We start from the raw sequence: 18,928 nt of genomic DNA on the forward strand, positions 1-18,928 counted from the left end.
CTCAGAGCCTGGAGCCTGCTTTGGATTCTGTGTTTCCCTCTCTCTCTACCCCTCCCCTGCTCACGCTCTGTCTCTCTCTCTCTCTCTCTCTCTCAAAAATAAACATAAATAAATAAATAAATAAATAAATAAATAAAAGACATTGCCCCATCCACTCATTTCTTCAGCACAGATACCAAATCCAAGTATTTCTAGAGCAGCCCTTACACAGTACTAGCTGACAAGAAATCTACTCTAAATTTAGTGGAACATTAAAGGCAATACATTTCATTCTGCAACTTGCTAATGGTAAAAAACTAGCATTTATGCAAATATATTATTAGCCTTCAAAACAAAAGGTTGAAACAAACTATAAGGAAATCAACTTAAAGTTCATAAATCCGCTATTTTAAAACAAGACCATTACGTGAGTCAATTCGGTAAGATCCAAACCTAAAAGAAAGTTTAGCTGATTCAAAGCCTTCATCAGCACAAAAGGGTATCACTTACTTTGCATAAAATCGATAGCATAAAAAACAATCATAGATTTCCAGATCACATAGAAGGGCGCTAATTCTTGACTCAGATCAATTCATACTACCTGCAGACCAACTAATGGTTTTGCTTGATGACATAAGGGAATTTTTTTTTTTTTTAAATTAAGATTCTCCCAGGAGTAAGTAAACTTTTTGGTTTACGATGCCCATAAGGAAAAAAGCTGGCAACTTCCTTCAAGATATACTGAAATCATTATTTGACATTTATAAATAAATGCAAAGTGTCTGTTTTCTTAATTCAGTTGATTATCATTTATCCTCCATTTGTCACTGCAAACTTAACAAGTCAGAGAATACATAACGAACTGTACAAAATAATAATAAGGAAACAAAATTAGGCTACTTACAAACTTCCTCTTCGGGGGAGACTCAACTCCTTCTGCAAAAGAAAAACAAAACAAAACATATAAATGAGAGGCTACATTAACCTTAGACTAGCAAGGCACCCAATGGGTGGCACAAAATGTGCCATTCTTCATTATGCTTGATTTGCCGTTTTCCACAATGCGAAGATTTTAATGTCATGATGTTACTCTGGATCCCTTACACTGCTCTCTTAATACACTCTGTTGGAACTACAAACACAGTTTATCTAAATTCCAAAACAGAAAAGACATTAATCCTCTCAAAGCAAGAGAGCAAAATACTGAGTTGAGTTACATGGACCTAAACTGGAGCATAAGGAAAAATCAGAGGAAGGCAAAATCAGAGGAACCCCAAAAGGAAAGAGATAGAAGGAGGAGCAGAAATAATACATTAAAATTAAATGAAAGGTGAAATGAAAAAAAGGCAGTTAAATCAGACTATTTACCCCTAGCAGAAATAAGCTCGTGCAAAACAATGGGCACGCCAAAGATTATATATACATACATATTTTTTAAATAAAGCAAAAGGTTTCCTTCTGGTTTTATTTCTTAAAATAAGAGGGACTTATGACTTAGGATAATGAATGTCTAATGCCAGACAGCAACAATTAATAGAGTGCTTTTAAGTTTTAAAAAAGGGTGCTCTCATCCTTATCACAAATTAGGATCACTATCCATCTAACTATAGGGGAAGCTGTGAAAACAAACTAAAAAACCAAGCAAACAAACAAACAAAAAAGGGTTACAGGAATATCTCCATGCCTGGGTTCTCAGGAATGATCACTTGATGACAGTAATTAAAGAATAGGAAGCCATGAGTCATCTGGCTGTTTAAACTCTAAAAGAACACAGTATAAATTTGAAAGACTCAATTAAATTTGGGTTTTCATTCCTATAATGACTTTTTTTTCCTCTTGCCTCCCAGAGCTCAAACATGATCCCCTCAGCTTCAAATTCGCCTTTCTGTCCCTTATTTTTTAGTGGATCCCTAACTGTGTGTCAGGGACAGAGCCTGCAGATCTTCTAAACAACACAATTTACTCCAGCCTAGCTTCCAGAACATGGCCTTGGAAGCAGCAGACCAGAGGGGAGGATGCTGCTTTAAATATAGCACGCTTTACTCATTAACTGGCAAACATATCCAGATACAATTACAATAATCATATCACTGTTTAATTACAAGAAGAAAAAAAATCAACCATTTTAGAAACAACGGACCTTCTTCCTCCGCTCAACAGCTAACGTTTCCTTCTCAAAGGCCGCAGGGTTCAGTGGTGAAATGCTGTATTTTTGTTTTGTTTTGCTTTTTCCTCAAATCCTTGATTATCCCCAAGAAATTATAGTGTTTGCTCAACTGGGATGCCTCACTGTCAAACATAAATATACCCTCATTTACTAAAACCTCTAATGACAAGAGAAAAGTCTCTGACCAAGACTGTTTTCCTTGGGAACTGACATGTAAATAGAATAATCAATGAGTGATTCTCCATACGTATATCTTTGATTATGACAAACACTGAGAAATCTGTTTTGGATTCAAGTTAAAAAAAAAAAAAAAGAAAAGAAAAGAAGCAAGAGAAGACCTCTCTAGAAATCATTCTTCACCAGACTGTGTCCTTTGGAAAGGAATTACCGAAACCTGATGCCTGGCAAAGGCCTGGAGCTCCAGTCAGTCAACACTGCGGTCCTGTGAGCTGATCTGACATCGGCACAGAAAGAAAAGGAGGCGGAGCCGATGTGTTATCATAAATAACAGAATAAGTTAGGTGTTATTTCAACTCTACATGCAAACAGATCACTCAGAGGGAAAGGGCCAAATGAATTATCACCACATAGTTCAATCAATCATATTCCACCCAATGACCTGACCATAAGCCAGCTGCTCTGCTCCGAGAAAAACCGCAGAAACAGCAGGATAAAGGATAAAAACCAACTCTGTTTTTAATCAGAAGTCTTTCCAATAGGTCTGGCATGAGGAGTTCTAAACAAGAAGAAAGGTTACGGTGGGTAACCCGGCACTGCCACTCCGCGGGACGGCAGCCGAGGCTCCAGGATGAGGAGCAGAGGACATTTAATAGGCCACCATCAACTGACCTGAAGCTTCCCGCTAACCAAGCAGAAGGAGCTAATCCACCTGACGGTTTGAATGTCAGACTCGGGACTGGAAACTCAATTTGGCAGCAAATTGGAATCAGATGCGATGGTAATAAAGTGAGAGAAACGAATGTGCGGTGGCCAAGACCTTGTGAAGGGGAGCTGCAAAAGGCTGCAGATACCAGGAGCACTAGGCAATTGCACACGGAGCAGTGAGTGGCTAACGTGCGGGGACCACACAATGACCAGTCTGCACCACTCAGAGCAGCATCGAGGCTGCCACAGCCCCTGTGGTACAGTGTGTATGTGTCTTCATTGTATTTTCTTGATGTCAGGATAACGTCGCTAACACGTGCCTCGATAATTAGATAAGACATATGGCATTGGTTGGAGCCATAAGCCAAAGGCTTCTGTGTAGTGTATGTGGAACACGTGTTAATAATTTAGCATCAGGTAAGAATTGGGAGATGGAAGAAGAGTGGGGCAAAGAGGAAAAAGTACCAGATATATGAACCTGAACTAAACAGCATGGAGTTATTAATCATCACAGGATTAAAGAAATTCCTAAGACTACATTTAAGAACATTAAAATTTTAGGGGCGCCTGGTGGCTCATTCATTAAGCATATGACTTTGGCTCAGGCCATGATCTCCTACATCAGGTGACCCTGAGCCCCACTTCGGGTAAAACATGAGCCCCGGGTGAGCCCACATCTCTCTATCTCCCTCCCTCTCTCTCTCTCTCTCTCTCTCTCTCTCTCTCAAAAAAGAAAAAAAAAAAGAGAACATTAAAATTTAAAAAATGGTCGGGGCACCTGGGTGGCTCAGTCGGTTGAACGTCCGACTTCAGCTCAGGTCATGATCTCACAGTCCATGAATTCGAGCCCTGCATCAGGCTTTGTGCTGACAGCTCAGAGCCTGGAGCCTGCTTCAGATTCTGTGTCTCCCTCTCTCTCTCTGCCCTTCCCCTTCTTAGGCTCTGTCTCTCTCTGTTTCAAAAATAAATAATTTAAAAAACCATTTAAAAAAAAGATCTTCATTGCAACTGATTACTCAGTGACTTCTAATATTTTAGAAGTGCTGTGTATCACTACTTGCTGGACAGTATAATTTCCTTTGCCCCCCCTTTCTGAATGTGCTAACTAGCATGTATGTATAAGGGTGAAGTTGGGGTTCAATCTCACAACTTTGAGATCCTGATCTGGGTCACAATCGTGGAAATCAATAGTCGGAGGCTTAACCAACTGAACCCATAGGTGCCCCAATACTGTTACCTTCCTGTAATTCCTGGATAAGAGTAAGGACAAACAAGGGTACCTCAAATCCAGTAAAAGAATTCCCAGGGAATCCATGAAGAAAAGAGCCTTAACAAATGATTCTGCCCCAGGGCACCTGGGTGGCTCAGTGGGTTTGGCTCAGGCTCAGGTCAGGCTCTGTGCTGACAGCTCAGAGCCTGGAGCTAGCTTCAGATTCTGTGTCTCTCTCTCTCCTCCTGCCCTCTCCCCTAACCGATGCTATGTCTCTCTCGCTCTTTCTCAAAAATAAACAAACGTTAAAAAAAAAAATAAAACAAATGATTCTGACCCTTTCCCCTGGCCAACCTTGGCCTCAAAGGGACAAAATAACTTGTTTTATTCATAAAAACAATACAGAAAACTGAAATATTTAATATGTACAATCAATTTCCACAATGATAATTAAAAATATATGCTATTTAATAAGCATTTAATAGTTACACATACACAAATAAAACAAGATGCCTACATATGTTTAGGGGATCTTTGAGCTATTCTTTGATGGGTCAGTTTATGATTTAAAAGAAAAAAGAGATTTACATATATTATCAAAAACATATGTAGATATCCCCCTGTGTAACAGGTGAAGCTTAATTCTCTTCCCCCTGACAGTGCGCTGGACTTAGTGACTGACTTCCAAAAATAGAAAAGAGGAAGGGAAAAATAACTTTTCAGTGGAGAAACCTGACAGACAAGGTCTTAACCAAGTGATCCAGGTTAACACCACCTGGTAAGTCATTTGCTCTCATGTGCCCCTGATAGGATGTGATGAGAAGGGGCTTCACCTCTGTGGTATTCTCTCTCAAAATCCCTAAGTCCAGTCTAATCATGAAAGAACATCAAGCAAACCCGAGTTGAGGGTCATTCTACAGAATACCTGACTAGTACTCTTTAAAACTGTCAGGACTGTGAAAAACAGGGAACATTTGAGAAACTGTCAAAGATCAAAGGAGAAGGCAGACAGGATGACTAAATGCAATCAGTGTAGGATCCCGAGCTGGCTTCTGGATCATAAAAAGGCCATTAGCAAAACACCTGCTGCTATCCAAATAAAGTGTAAGTCTCGTTAATTACGTACCAATGTTAATTTCGTAGTTTTGCCAAGTGTATTAAGGCTATATAAGATAATTATGTAGTGGAAAAGTACAGTGAAGTGTCTTAAAACTTCTATAAATCTAAAATTATTTCAACAAATTTAAAAAGTTCTCGCATAAGAGAAGAGAGAGAGGGAGAAAGGAAAACTGGTGGGGAGGGAAGGCAAAGGCCACAGAATGGAAGGAACAAATGAAAATCTCAATACTCGAAGCTTCTTTTAAGGAAACATTTAATCCCAGTTTTTAGGAGGTTACAGAAGTAATCTATGTGAAAGAAGACTGTGATTAGGACCATCCCTGAAGATGAAGAGAAGCAGTCAGATTTGAGACGCATTTTGATAGAAGCTATATATTTAAAAAAACCTATATAGAATGGGAAAGAAATCAAGGAAAAGTCAAAAATTTTCTGCACCAATATACTTGGAGGGGAGAACAGTTTTGTTTGGACATGTTTCGTCCAAGATGATTCTAAGAATTCCAAATAGAAATTTCCAAAGAGGTGGATGGACTTCTATTAACCTGGGTTCAGAAAAGAGGTCGGGGCTGCAGATACCCTTTGGAGTCATTGCCGTCTAAGACGGTATGTAAAACCATAGGCTGGCTGCGACAGGAGGAGTGAGAACATACAGAGAAAGATGCACACCTTTATGTGTTATCAGGAGCACCTTAACATTTAAAATCTTCAGGTGGGAAGACTCATGCTACATGTTGCTAAATGAAGCTTTGCACTACGTAGCAATTATGGTTCATTTTATTTTGTTTTGGTTTGGTTTTGTTTGAAAGAATGTGCACGTGAATGGGGAAGGAGCAGAGGGAGAGAGAATCTTAAGAGGTAGGGTTCCGTCTCACGACCCTGAGATCGCTACCTGAGCCAAAATCAACAGACAGATGTTTAAGTGACTGAGCCACCCAGGTGCTCTGCAATTATGAATCTTCTAAACAAAAGAAACTGAGTAAGACTACAAATAAAAAAAAAAAAAAAAACCACCTATCTATTGGGTAGATACCAGCTCTCACACCGGATGACAGGATGGTATCACAGACGACCAGAAAATGGACAGGAACCAGAAAAGTGAACCCTAGAAACAGCCCAGTTAGAACATCCCCACAACTGAACCTGAACTCAAGCCCAGCCTCCACGGAATACATCTTAACTGTCCCTGTGCCTTTCCCGCATTGCTCCTGATGGGCTCCCATTCCCTGTGAGTATTAGGGTCATCACAGCTGGGTCTCTGCCTCAGCTGTCAAGAAACAGAGAAAAGGAATACTAGCTCCCTTCACCAGCAAAGGGGGAGGTGGGGCCACATCTACCAAGACCTGTACTCTGGAAGGAATATCCTCCAAGAAAAGTAACATAGACACATGGAAGTTCTGCAACCTACCCTCTCTCCAAGAAGGAGAAGGAGAAGGAGGAGGAGGAGGAGGAGGAGGAGAAGGAGGAGAAGGAGAAGAAGAAACTAACAAAAAAACCCAAACAGAATGGCAATGTCTAGCATATACCATTTCCTCACTACTCTCCAGAAATCATTAAAGTTTATTTTCCCCCATTTCATCATTCCTTAATTAGTCATTGGTAGGCTCACCATTTTATCATGGGTTACTACAACTACTCTGCATTTACAGATGAACTATTAAGTTAGGGAGAGGCTTCAAAGGACCAGGATGTGCAGGGCAGCATATCAGGCAATGTTAGGGGCTCCTAAGGAGGAAACTAAAGATGGCAGATTTAAAAGCAGTGTTGGGGAAATGGGCGCACACACGTGAAAAGAGATACCACCAGGTGTGAGATTATACAATTTAACCTGATTGTGTAACTGCTAACGGTGGAGAGAAAATAGAAGGGGATGAGGTAATTCACCTCAAGCAGTGTTTTTTGTTTGTTTGTTTTTAAGTAGGCTTCTGAACAGTGAGATCAAGACCTGAGCTGAGATCTAGAGTGGGACCATTAACCAACTGAGCCGCCCAGGTGCCCCCAAGCACAGGTTCTGAATGTAGCCAGGCTACACATTAACATCATCCAGGGAGCTTTTAAAAATGCCAAGGCCTGAACCCCACTCCTGGAGATGTACGGGGAGTTGTTTGAGTAAATTGTTAAGGGGACTTAAAAGAACTAACCTCCACTAAAGGACAATGAGTTTGCATAAATCATTCGCTTTTGGATTTTTTTCTTTATGGTATATTAGTTTTCTTTTTTTTTTTAACATTTATTTATTTTTGAGACAGAGAGAGACAGAGCATGAACGGGGGAGGGTCAGAGAGAGAGGGAGACACGGAATCCGAAACAGTCTCCAGGCTCTGAGCGGTCAGCACAGAGCCCGACATGGGGCTCGAACTCATGAACCGCGAGATCATGACCTGAGCCGAAGTCGGACGCTCAGCCGACGGAGCCACCCAGGCGCCCCGGTATATTAGTTTTCTAACTGTCACTAAGAGTCACCTTTTAGATTTTCAGGTATTTCCTTTGCAAGTGGGAAGCCCTATAGGGCAAGGAAAGGTACCCCGAGTGGAACTCCCTCTACCTGGAAGGGTGCACAACTAGCTAGAAGTACAGATTCATCCGAGAACTGGCTCTTGTAAAGAAATTATTTTGGCCCCGTTTTTCTGGCCTCCATATCTGAAAGTCACTTGTGAAGGCAGACACACAGGTCAGAGAAGTTCATACTACAGAAACAGATCTTACACGACACTTGGTTTAGAATCAGAGTAGTAGCCGACAGCAGCCTACGTTCAAACAACACTTGAAAAATCTAGTGAACAGCCCATGAAGTCCTTGGTTTTCTGCATTAAAAACTTGTACAGGAGAGCTGGAAAAGCAGTAGGTGCACCTCCAAAGATATACTTGGACATTCATACCATTCGACCTATAAAAAAAAAAAATCACTAAAATCCCTCAGTGGGAATTTGAGAGGGGTGGAGAATCCCAAAGGATCTCCCTTTCTTGCAGGTTTTATTTCATTCTGCTTGTGTATCTATAACCATGATGCACTTTAAATGTATTTATTTGCGGTAGTAAAGTTCAACAAGATGCACCACAAAAATCAAACACAAAATGCTTGCTGGGTTTTTATACCAATCTTACTTGATCAAAACCCCATACTCACTTTCTCTGAATAACAGAAGAAGGTAAATATCATCTTGTTTTCTTGCCAAGCTGGCTTTTTCTGCTATGAACCCAAATAATCAGCTATCATCTTCATGTCTTGGTATTAGGCTTACAGGTTCGTTCCACAGACAAAGTTTCTAAGATATCACAGTATGGCTATCCGTCTCTTTTGGTTTTGTAAGATCCTACCAATAAACGCGCGAAGAATTTTATAACAAAGTCACCTGGCTGTCTGACAGGACACTCAAGTTATCCCCTTGGAAGCCCAGGGGGGACCTGCAATTGCCCACAGCCACAAAGCCAGGCGATGCTGGCAGCAAAATCTAAACCAGAGTCATCCAGTTCCGATTTCCCCCCTACGAAGCACTGTGAAAATGTCAGACAGTGGGCAGAGGGGTGATGTGAGCCGCTGAGAGGGGGGTCTGAATGAGTACACATGGAGAGAGGGCTGGAATTAGTAACAAAAGAGGGCAGTCTTTCCTCTAAAGAGGAAGAAAGGTACAGGTGTGAACAGGTGCCTTTAAAGAAGAGCGAAGTCAAAGTGAAGCCATTTACTTGGAGTTCTGTAATTTCAGAAACACCTAAGTCAAAATGCTCTACCGAGGGTGAAGCCAAGGGGCATGTGCAGGGATTAAAGCAGGCAAAATGGGTGTCCTTTATTCTATCACACACTTTTTAATAAGGGCCTTTTCCTGGGGGCAAAAGGATTCCATTTGCTGTAAAATGTAGTGTTGAAAAACCTGCAATAGAGGTCTTTTTATAGTATGCAGTAGGACCAAGAGGGGGAGGTCATCAGTTTTCTTTAAGGAGGCTGAGCACTGCTTGTCGGTCAGCGATGTTCCCTGTCATTTGCGATAACAACATCTGGTAGACGAGAGACACTATTCTCAACCTCAAGGCTTAACTCAGGTTAAGTGAAGGTAATGATAAAGCTCACTGTTTGACCAAAGTCAGTGGGTTCAAAGATGGCATGTGATTCAATCTGAGAAAACGAGATGCAAAACAGTGTTTGCTCCAGGCTCCTGAGAAAGAACTCCCTACCTCTTCCAAGAGAGCTAGCAGGAAAAGAAGGAACGTTAACCCCAGGAAGCTAATGGCAGTCACAACACAGACCACGGAAACTGGGTCTTGGGTGGTATCTCTCATACATGATTCAGGAGCCAGATTCTGGGGGTTGGGTAGGCAACCTCAGGAGTCAGGCAAATGGGTATTCCAGAAAAGGGAATTAATGTAGCAACGTAGGGTGGAATGAAACAGTACACAGCTCTTTGTAAATTGGGAAAAGCTGGAACTGAAGGTAGAAAGAAAAAAACCCACAGGAGAAGAAAACAGAGGCAGAAATAGAGTCAAATCACAACGTTTTCTGAAGAGTCTACCTTTAACCTATAGGCAATGAGGAGCTCCTACAACATTTTATTAAATTAAAAAAAATTTGTAACGTTTATTTATTACTGAGAGACAGAGAGACACAGAGCGTGAGCAGGGGAGGGGCACAGAGAGGGGAGACACAGAATCTGAAGTAGGCTCCAGGCTCTGAGCTGTCAGCACAGAGTCCGACACAGGGCTCGAACTCATGAACTGTGAGATCATGAACTGAGCTGAAGTCAGTCGCCTAACCAACTGAGCCACCCAGGCGCACCTATTAATTTTTTTAATGTTTATTTATTTTTGAGACAGAGTTTGTGTGTGCATGCATGTGAGCAGGTCAGGGGCAGAGAGAGAGGGGACCAGAGGATCCAAAGCAGATCCTGTGCTGCAGTGAGCCCTGTGCAGATCTCGAACTCATGAACCGTGAGAACCTGAGCCAAAGTCGGATGCTCAAATGAGTGAGCTGTGCAGGTGCCCCTATACCATTTTAAATATGAGAAAAAGATGGTCAAATCTACATCTTAAAAAGGATCACTTTGGCATAAGGGTGTCAAATGTCTTACTTAAGACAAACAGGAAAGGAATAAGGTGGTTTATGAAGTTGTCAGGAAACCACGGTAGAGTAGGGACCAAGGAAGAGGCAGTGGGGAGGGCAGGGAGGAGCAGATTCATGAGACAAATGTTGCTGGATCCACAAGCATTGAGAATAAATGCTTAACTAATGGGAAGGTTTAAAACCTTAGGAGCTAAGGGCAAGGTGCCATGCCGAGATTAGGAAAAAGGGCCATTCAAAAGGGCCACAGAGAACCTTTCAGAAGTTAAAAGAAATCTGAAGGTGGATGAGGGGATAGCAAAACCATTCAAGTTAGACCACAGGGTCCCTGATGGGCAGGAACAGGAGATGAAAGTTCCAGAGTAAGGTAAGAGCAAGGGTCAGCATCCTGGGTCTTTCTTACATGAAAGTTACACATCAATCATCACAAACCCCTTTTCCACTTGATGATTCGTACACACGGGGTGGAAATGGTTTTTCTTTACTAAGCTCATCCACTTAATAACAGTCCCTCACATTTACTGTGTGCTGACATCATTATCTTATTTCATGCACACTAGTATTTCCATTTTACAGAATCGAGACACAGACAGGTTAAGTAGCTTCCACAAGGTCACAGAGCTGGGAAACGGCTTAGCCTCTTGGAATCCACATCAGCCGGAGTCCAGAGCAGTTTAATTATTTTTCATCCCCAAGGAAGACTTGCAGGGTCTGCACTGGGACGCCGCCTCATGTCGGCTATCGAGCTGCATTCGTAGTTAATAACACACTGGCAATTACTCTCAGGAAGGGGTCCTAACACATTTCTGCGGCTCTTTCTAAGCAAATTTCACACAAATCATTTCTTATAGATTGATTTTATTCTAAGCAGAGCCTTGAAAACACGTTACTTTTAACACAGACCTTTTAAAGTTGAAAAAGCATTACAAGTCAAATATCCAGCTAATCCCGAGTAAAGGACCAATGAAACAGGCTTCCTTTACCAGCTGCTTTCAATCGTCCCTGAAGTTTTCTAAACATGCTACCTCTTTGACTTAAAAAAAAAAAATCAAGGCTGGGAATCAGACATTTGCATTCACAGTGCATTCCCCAATCAGTATTATATAAGGGAAATCTACCTCCTAGGTCAGTTTCTACACTTCCCTGCATGGGTTGTTATATTAATAACATCTCCAGTTTACTGAGTGTTTACTATATACTAAACGAAGGGCATTCATTTCTTCAAGATTAGTAGCTTCTAGCAAAGTGAACTTTTATGTGCTTATTTTGTTCTCTAAGAACAAAGGACTATTTCTTTCAAGAGAAAGTGTGTCCTTTTTGAAATTAAACAAACTCCTTTTGATCCAGTTAAAGGAGCCACAGTCTGTCAAAACAAAAGAAGCTAAACAAGAAAACATTAGATCGACCAAACTTTAGACTGAAAAAAAAAAATCCTTATTTAAGCTAACTGTATACCTGAGAATGATTAAATGGACAAGATCTAGATTCACATACACATATAGTCTAAAAAAACTTTCCTTACCTTCTCTGGGACTCAGTTTCCTGAATTATAAAATGAAGATATGACAATTGATGTCATTAGGTGTTGAGAACATTCACGAGAACACATGTCCTGCATTTAGCCCAGTTCTCAAACATGAAAGCACCCTAGATGTCAGCTATGGCTATTTTAGCACACATGACATGAGGTACCCAGGGCACAAGTGAAGAGCTCTGATAAACACAGAACAGGGGAAAATCAAAGAGGGAGCACACAGGATCCCTACTTTTCCTCGCTCAGAGTGGAATCTGGACACAGTTCTGTGAACAACCTGGAAGATTCAAAGCAAATCAAGCTTCAGTGAAATCACACACTGTTACTAATCATCACGAAAATGCCTGTAGCAGATCAACCACAAATGCTAGATATTTAGAATTTTAATTGCCTTGAAGACAGTGCAAGTTTAGAGGTCCTTCAGGACTATAAAATTAAGGTCATTGTGGACAAGTTTTGTGATTTTCTTTTTTCCCTTAGAAGAGTCTTATGAAGACCTTGATAAATACAGGTATCAGCCCGGCCACTTAACTATGTTTCTTGTTACTTGGGAAAGCCTGTGACCTACAGTGAGCTTAGATAAAAAGGCAACACTGCACAGCTGTGCCCCACAAGGCTTTGCAATTTTTTCAGTTCTTCTATCCATTACCCGCAAATTATAGTAAATTCAAAATATTGATCTGCACACCCCTATATGGGAAAAAAGTTACCATCGACTTTTATTGCTTATTGTTGGGTACAATTCCCTGGAATCAATAAAAGCTACAATGTTCATAAGCTTCTAAAAGCTAGTTAATATAGTGGATATAAGATACCTCTTAGGATCAGTATGATTCTATAGGATTCTTCAATAGAACAGTGGCTGGCGAACATCTTCAATGTTCAAAAGCCTTATTTGATTTTAGAATCTTCTCATTATCCAGGACAATGTGTCAATGACTGGGAATAAAAATGAAGCAATTACAAAGACCACCCCCCCCGGCCCCCCGCCTTAACAGATCTTCACCTTTACCTTCTGGATCCCTTGCATTCCTACACTGATATCACTGTCCCATCTGGGGGCAATTATTAAGCACTGTGATCATTTTTTTTTTAATTTTTTTTCAACGTTTATTTATTTTTGGGACAGAGAGAGACAGAGCATGAACGGGGGAGGGGCAGAGAGAGAGGGAGACACAGAATCGGCAACAGGCTCCAGGCTCTGAGCCATCAGCTCAGAGCCCGACGCGGGGCTCGAACTCCCGGACCGCGAGATCGTGACCTGGCTGAAGTCGGACGCTTAACCGACTGCGCCACCCAGGTGCCCCAAGCACTGTGATCATTTTTTAACAAGTGTACCTTAACACCGATTTAGCATAAGTTTTCTTGACGGTAGCTTCCAGGTTCAATCAGAGGAGACCAGTTTGCCCGTAAACAATATTTCAACTGCCCCTAATTCAAAGAATCAATATCCTTTTATGAACCAATTTTTAGAAATCAGATAATAATTCACATGTTCCATTAAAATTACAGACAACCTTAATACAAAAAGAAAAGGGCTTTTTATAGAAACAGGAACCAGAATTGGATGAGACTATTTGACCAGTGATAGTGAATTTATTCAGCTGAGATTAATCATTTTTATTTACTGAGGACACCTCAGAGTTTACCTAGCAGCCACTCTTCTGAAAGCCCATTTTAGTGTAGAAATTTACTGGCAAACCAGCTCCAGGGAGCTCTTGAAGGGCTGTATGAAGCTAATACCCACAAGTCTGCTCTCTTCAGACACTCTCCTCCATCTAAATGCAAAAGACAACACTTAAAATGTACATATAAAATGTACGAGGGTGATGGAAGATTAATGACACACATATTCAAATAATCAATAATGTGACTTAAGCCTTTAATGGTACTGGAATTTATTGTAAAGAGGTCACAGGATAAAATAAACAAGTGGCTTGGAGGGGATATATTTTACTTAGTAAGTATTTCTAGTTGATAAAGGATACGGTATCTGACTCTTTAAAATCATTTTCTCTGATGCGCTGTTTCAAATAACACCAGCTGGAAGATGCTGGAATCGGGAATCCCAAGATGGACAAACACGAGTTGCGGCATCTCCTATTTCCTGCTTCGCGCCTCCCCCTCTAGAACCACCATGAACACTGTCACTGCTGAGCCTGCTGCCACAGTGCCACCAATCAGGTCGGCTCTGGTAAGCGCCAGGCACTGTGCTACATGTTTTCTCATACAGGATTCTGCCAAAGATTTGACGCCGCCCTGCAGTCACAGGAAGGGTTACCACCATTTTCTCTGATGGGGACACTGAGTACTGGAAAAGTTAGGCTGTGGTTTGCTCAAAGTCAGAGGCTTCCTGTAAAGGACAGCAGAGCCAACACTCAGGGAGGATGACCAACACTGTTTCCATACACGGCACCGGCCATGGACATTCAACCAACATTTTCATGTGAGAAATAATAAATCCTTATTTGTTTAAGCTACTATTGGTCTTTCTGGTATGTATTTGCAACTGAATATATTCCAGAGACCCTGCAAACCTTTTCTAGTCACCTCTGGAGCAGTGTATCCAAAGGCCAACGTGGCATCACGACAGCCTATTGCCATCAACTCCAAGCATTAGAAGGGCTGGAGCTTGTACCCAAGGAAAATGACCAAATGCTCCTTAAATTAACATTAGATTCTATGAGAAACCAAAACTTTGACAACATTGATTACAGATCTGTTGATACGGTTCCTTTCTCCAAAACAGATTTGGGAGGGCTGCCCAGCGTGTGTTAATGACTTTGAAGTTAACTAAAGAGACTCCAAACTTAATGGCATCACATTTGTGACAGTTAATTAGCAGAAAATATTACAGTGCAGTGAAGTTTTTGCCTTTTTTTTTTTAAAGCATCAAAAGCAATAAAAGGCTTTGGGTTTTTAATTGCTTCTTCCCAAAGACTGAATTCTGCTCTTACTGCTAAGACAAAATCCTTCTCTCAAAGTCAAAATGATCCCTTGTGATGTTTTTGGATCACAAGAACTACAAAACGGGTGGATGTTTAAGTCTGAGACCTAAGAAAGTTTTCATAAGATGGCCTCTCATTTTTGTTGACTGAAAAAATAAAGCAATTTGCAAGCAGGAAGATTTTCCCTTTATAACATGTGATTGTCGCCATTTGTAATTCAGGGGTGAGCTTAAGTGGTTTCCACTTTGTTTTCTATTACACTAATTAGGTTCTTCCTTTGAAAAAATAAAAAGCGTAATAGACCTTATTGTATTGACATGCTTACTATATTACACAGAAGCTTTGTGTTCTCACAATGGATTACACTGGATTACCTTGGAAACCTGAAACTGAGTTAATTCTGGACTCACTATCTATAGAATAAAAACAAACAACACTAATAGTAAACGCTGACAAGACATATGTGTAGGATATTGGAATAACTGTATGCTTATCTCATTCAAACTATAGTGAATAAACCTTAAAAAAAAAAAAAAACCCTGACAATACTATAAAATATCATGAACAAAGAGGGGGAATCAACCTTAGATCATTAAAGAATACAAAGTGATGGTCTAAACTATCTTTCAAAGCCACACTATTTAGACAAGCTAATGAATTTACACTAATACTCTTAAAGGCTTCTATTCCTTTTAAATACTACCTTAAAAAAGAGAAAGTAAACTTAATTACACTGAATTGAATTATTTATCAGAACAAAACAGCCAGTACCTAAGTAAAAAAGACTATTAAAGAATTATATCTTTTTTTTTTTTAACTGAGGTATAATTGACATAGAACACTGCATAAGTTTAAGGTGTGCAACATGTTGATTTGATACATTATGTTGCAATATGGTTGCCATATTCTACTATGTCACTTAATTATTATTGCTTCTAGTGGTAGGAACAATTAAGATCCTGTCTCTTAGCGAGCCAGCTCCATGTTTCTCATACAGTTTCTTGGTCTGTAAGTGCTGTACTGCATACTACAAGTCCAGAACTTATTTATCTACTGATTTCAAGGATGTGCTCTTAAACCACATCTCTTCATACGCCCCACCCGCTGGTAACCACCACTCTTGGATTTTGTTTTGTTTTTTTGAGTTTGGGTTTTTTGTGTGCTCCACATAGAAAAGATTTTATGTCTCTTTTAAAGACAAACTGTAAATATAAACATCCTTCATGGGAAATGCTATATAGTGACTGAATCAAATTGATAACCCACACATGCCTAGGCTCACCAGGATGAATGTGTTTAAGTGGCAGAGTCTCAGAGAGGTAGCCAGGCAGAATGGCTCAGCATACTGGTTTAGGGGGTGCCTGGGTGGCTCAGTCGGTTAAGCATCTGACTTCGGCTCAGGTCATGATCTCACAGTCCGTGAGTTCAAGCCCCTGTGGGGCTCTGTGCTGACAGCTCAGAGCCTGGAGACTGCTTTGGATTCTGTGTCTTCCTCACTCTCTCTCTGCCCCTGCCCTGCTTGTGTGCTCATGCTTGCTCACTCTCTCTCTCTCTCAAAAATAAGTAATTTTAAATTAAAAAAAAAAATACTGGTTTAGGAGTATGGCCTTGGGCAAAGTACTTAACTTCTCTGTGGCTCTCTTCTCTCACTGCAAGTCATAGATAATAATAGCTCATAGTGTTATTATGAGGATTCAATGAAGTAATACACATAAAGTACCTAGATAAGTGACTGGCATACATCAAGCATGCCAATACCAGGTTATTATTCTATTCTAAATATTCATGCACAAATCTGACATTACAACCTAAAAGTTTTGCAATTTAAAAATATAAAGTGCTCCTCCACATAATAGGTAGTCATGCTGATCTATCCTCTGTGCACCAAAGGACGGATGAAAACCAACAATAAATTTAAATATTCTCTGAGCCTGCTTAAACGAAAGCTTAAAGAATCTGTCTTCGGATTTCCTATTGATACTCTGAGGTGCTTTCCAAATGAGCTCAGCTACTTTGAAACTAAGCCAAAACAGATTACCTAGAAGGATGTAAATGCCCTTCCTCAAGCATGAAGTCCATCGCAATGGAAACCAAACTTCCTAAAAAGAAAGCCAGATTCCATTTTTATCCACACACATGCTAAACAAGTCGGCATATGTTCCCCGCATCCTACCCTGCATATTTTAACCAGACCCTTTTTACCATGTGTGGGCTTCATTAAATTGCAAGTGAAAAGGTATTTCTTGCTCTGACCACGGACAGGGCTAGATCTGTTGCCTATGCTGCATTCTGTATTTTTCTCAGTCCACCTTTCATCAATAAATAACAGTGTTGCTTTAACTAAAAAGTGTGGAAAATTCTGATTGAATTTTCCACTTCAAAGTACACAAAATCATTTCATCTAACATGCTGTGTTGGAAAATCCATGCTCCATTCTGACCTCCTGTTGCAGTCTATTTCAAGTATCGGTGATGCGCCATGTCACGCTGCATGGCTGCTGAAGGAGAGTAAACATATTGACTGAGAAATGTTTTGAAAAACCCCTATTCCACACAGATCCCAGCCACTGTCAAAAATCACAAAAATGTTTGCATTCTGTCTGTGCAAGAGCATGACCGAGCTCTAGGAGAAATTCCCACAATAAATAAAACCAGCTACTTGCATAACTCTCCATCTAAACTGGACCGTGCTGGGCTTGGGGCGAGGGGGGTTGGCGGGAGGACAGGGTTCAGCCCAAATAATGTGCTCAGAGGTGTATAAGAGAAGACGTTATTAACTGTGCCCTTCCTTTCACCTATTTGCAAGGTTAAAATAAAATTTAGCAGAAGAGATTACCACCACTACAGAGAAGGCACAACTCAGCCGGCAGGCAAGGAACACACCGAAGGGAAGGTAATATATTGATTGACCTTTCCTTCCAATTGCAGTCTAGGCAGCGAGCTGTCTTTTTTCATTTGGAGGGATATGACAGCTGACCTAGCTTATTTTCCTGGACTAGCAAACTAGGACAGTCCTTGGACAAGTTAGGCAGCCGAGACCATATACCCTACGATGACAGAGTGCTGCAATGCCAACATGGCTCTAAGTGGAAACACTGAACAGGAATGCTGTCATCAGATAGGCATCTGGGTTAGAGCTCTTCTTACCTCCAAAAATCAAAGCTTCCCCATCAGAAAACGGTGGGGAGGAGGTTTTCCAGGTGTATAGAATGGCCGTCAATGTGAATTATTCATATTCCCTGACACAAACAGGAACAGGGTCCACATGATTTAATATTTCCCAAAGAATTTTGCTAGCAGTTATCCATTGAAAATAAAAGCCTTAAAGTTCCTTGACTTCTGTATTCAATTAAGCCGGGGAAGCACCTAATTAAATACAGCACGGAGCATTTACTTAAGTCAGGATTTTTGCCATTATTAGCATTTTACCTAACAAGATCAAGGGGCACAGTCAGCAGTGTTCCACAAAATAATGGGTCCCTGGAACACTCTGGGGGGAAACCCCACTCAAGGCATGTGGATCCAACATGTTCTGAGAAAGGCAGTTTCACCGAGCCCTCGTTTTAGTACAATGGTAGGACAATCATAAGAAAAGCAGAGACAGGGGCGCCTGGGTGGCGCAGTCGGTTAAGCGTCCGACTTCAGCCAGGTCACGATCTCGCGGTCCGTGAGTTTGAGCCCCGCATCAGGCTCTGGGCTGATGGCTCAGAGCCTGGAGCCTGTTTCTGATTCTGTGTGTCTCCCTCTCTCTCTGCACCTCCCCCGTTCATGCTCTGTCTCTCTCTGTCCCAAAAATAAATAAAACATTGAAAAAAAAAAGAAAACAAAAAAAAAAAGAAAAGCAGAGACAAAAATTATTGCTGTGCAATATGCCACTTACTGCACTCAGTCACTCTGAATTTCACAGTCTTGTATTGCACTATGATGAAACAGCTAGGTGACCGATGCTGTAATTCAATCAAGTGTCTCCTACTATGCCGTGCAAGACTGTACAACTAATCCAATGGGAGACAGAAAACGAGAGCTACACAAACAAATCC

General features: G+C 40.9%; 1 protein-coding gene across 8 annotated transcripts in view; it reads right to left on the reverse strand.

Annotated features, from left to right (window-relative positions):
* MAST4 (microtubule associated serine/threonine kinase family member 4) overlaps positions 1-18,928 on the reverse strand; it is a 570,307-nt gene that overhangs the window by 274,955 nt on the left and 276,424 nt on the right. For all 8 annotated transcript variants that reach the window (XM_040451692.1, XM_040451683.1, XM_040451673.1 and 5 more), the window contains one exon: positions 884-915. In XM_040451692.1, the coding sequence (XP_040307626.1) occupies positions 884-915 (32 nt within the window). The remainder of the gene's footprint in view (positions 1-883; positions 916-18,928) is intronic.

Source organism: Herpailurus yagouaroundi, unplaced genomic scaffold (assembly GCF_014898765.1).
Source record: "Herpailurus yagouaroundi ecotype Mexico unplaced genomic scaffold, PumYag 29, whole genome shotgun sequence".
Classification (NCBI taxonomy): Eukaryota; Metazoa; Chordata; class Mammalia; order Carnivora; family Felidae; genus Herpailurus; species Herpailurus yagouaroundi.